Raw genomic sequence first — 1856 nt, forward strand, 5'->3', positions numbered from 1 at the left:
AAGCATTTTTATAAATATTATCTTATTTGACTATAACCTGTATTATAGATAGATACTATAAGAATTTTACAGGTGAGGAAACTGAGGGTCAGAATAGAGAAGTTCATCAGCAGGATTTGAACTCCAGCCTTCATGACTCCAAGTCCAATAATTTATCTACTACATCTGCTAAGAATATTTTGACTCAGAGTCATATTAATTTAATAGTGTTGAAAATTATACGGAAGATAAAAATCTCTATGATTCTCCTCTGAGAATAACTAGATCTCTTTAGATAGAAGTGTTTTTTTATTACAACAAAAATTATTTGTCTTACAAATATATGGTCACCTATCCCATTTTCTTGGCAAACCAATATTTAGCAAATAAATAACTAGTGGGTTGTTAGGTGGATTTTGCCATGTCTTTGGCATTTATATCCAAGGAAATTGAATTACAAAGTGATCCATCACTTTGTTTATTTATATTTGAATCTTTCCCCATTCACCTTCCAATTTCTCACTGATAGTTTCCTTGCTGTTTTTGCCTTCCTTTCCATCCTCATCTTTTTATCTGTATGATCTGGTCCCAATTGCTTCAATTAGCTTCTTTTCTGCATTCTCTTCAGAAATTTTTTGATGGAGTTTGACACATTTTGATCCCATTTTGGGGGAGGGGGAGGGGGATTAGAAAAACTGAATTACCTTTATGTACTGTATATTCTATATGCCTATAAATTTCTAGGAAAAATTGACTTTTTTTTCATTCAATTTAGTTATCCCCAATTCAGATCTTCCCTTACTTACTAGTCAGTAAACATGCTGTTGAAGTGTGTTGGCTTAGAGTTTAGGGTATTGGGAGTGGGGGAAGAGGAAATTATCGTCAATAAAATTTGGAGTTCTTCTTATAGACACCACCTCAACTAAGAAGATTGGGATATCATTCCTCCCTGGGTCTCAACCAACCAGGTAGTGCAGCTGCATAGTTCTCTAGCACCTTGTTATGGTCAGCTCCTGATTCTTACCATAGATTTGGAGCTGAAAGAGATCTTCGCAATGATCTTGTCCAACCTCTTCCTTTTTAAGAAATAAGTTTACTCTACAGGGCCACACCCTGGTCTGTCTGCATCGGCTCCACTTCACTCCCTCCTCTCATCTCCAGCACTGGGTGGGGGAGGGAGGGCATGATGGACAAAGCATGACAAAAGTCACATGCCAAGAAGTTCTCAGCCTATACCACAGGATTTTCAGGCTTGCAAGGAGGTGGCATGCAGCATCAGAGGAGATGGAGGACACCATCAGAGAAAAGCAGTACATTATAAAGGAAGCCAGCATGTTGTTCCAGAAGAACAAAAATCTCACGGATTCAGAACTAATTAAACAGTGTATAGACGAATGCACAGCAAGAATTGAAATGTTATTGCATTATCAGATCCCATATCAAAGGTCAATAAGTCTCAATCCAATCTCCAAATGTTGGTACTAATCCAGTATATCACTCAAACTTGATTCACCTCCCTCCAATAGCCCTCACTCCCCTACAAAGTCATGGACTTCAAACTCAGGAGAAGCTAAGGACACTTTCCAAATCATTATATCTCAAGTCTTACAATGAAGTTTCTTAATCCAAGAAATAGGTGGTATGAACTGTGAGCCAGGAAGAGCCTGAGCACAAACTAGAGGATAATTTTTTTTCTCCTTGACTTAAGTCTAGTCAGAGAAAGAAAGGATGCAGAACATAGTCTTTGCTATAATTTCTCTTAAACACTCAAAGATTTGGGTCCTTAATCTCATAACACTAATTTATATGTCCTTGCATTTGTCAGTACTAGTGTGTTGCTACTAGATGGTAATATGCTAACTCCCAAAGATCATTCC

General features: G+C 37.4%; 1 protein-coding gene across 1 annotated transcript; it reads left to right on the forward strand.

Moving 5' to 3' along the window:
- The first annotated feature begins 1176 nt into the window (after nucleotides 1-1176).
- On the forward strand, nucleotides 1177-1603 carry LOC114050368 (LYR motif-containing protein 1-like). Its single transcript, XM_027871983.1, has 2 exons — nucleotides 1177-1432; nucleotides 1470-1603. Exons 1-2 carry the CDS (start codon nucleotides 1177-1179, stop codon nucleotides 1601-1603), a joined length of 390 nt encoding a protein of 129 aa, XP_027727784.1.
- The last annotated feature ends 253 nt before the right edge of the window (nucleotides 1604-1856 follow it).

The sequence above is a fragment of the Vombatus ursinus genome, unplaced genomic scaffold (genome assembly GCF_900497805.2).
Source record: "Vombatus ursinus unplaced genomic scaffold, bare-nosed wombat genome assembly UNPS02014799.1, whole genome shotgun sequence".
In the NCBI taxonomy this organism is placed as follows: domain Eukaryota; kingdom Metazoa; phylum Chordata; class Mammalia; order Diprotodontia; family Vombatidae; genus Vombatus; species Vombatus ursinus.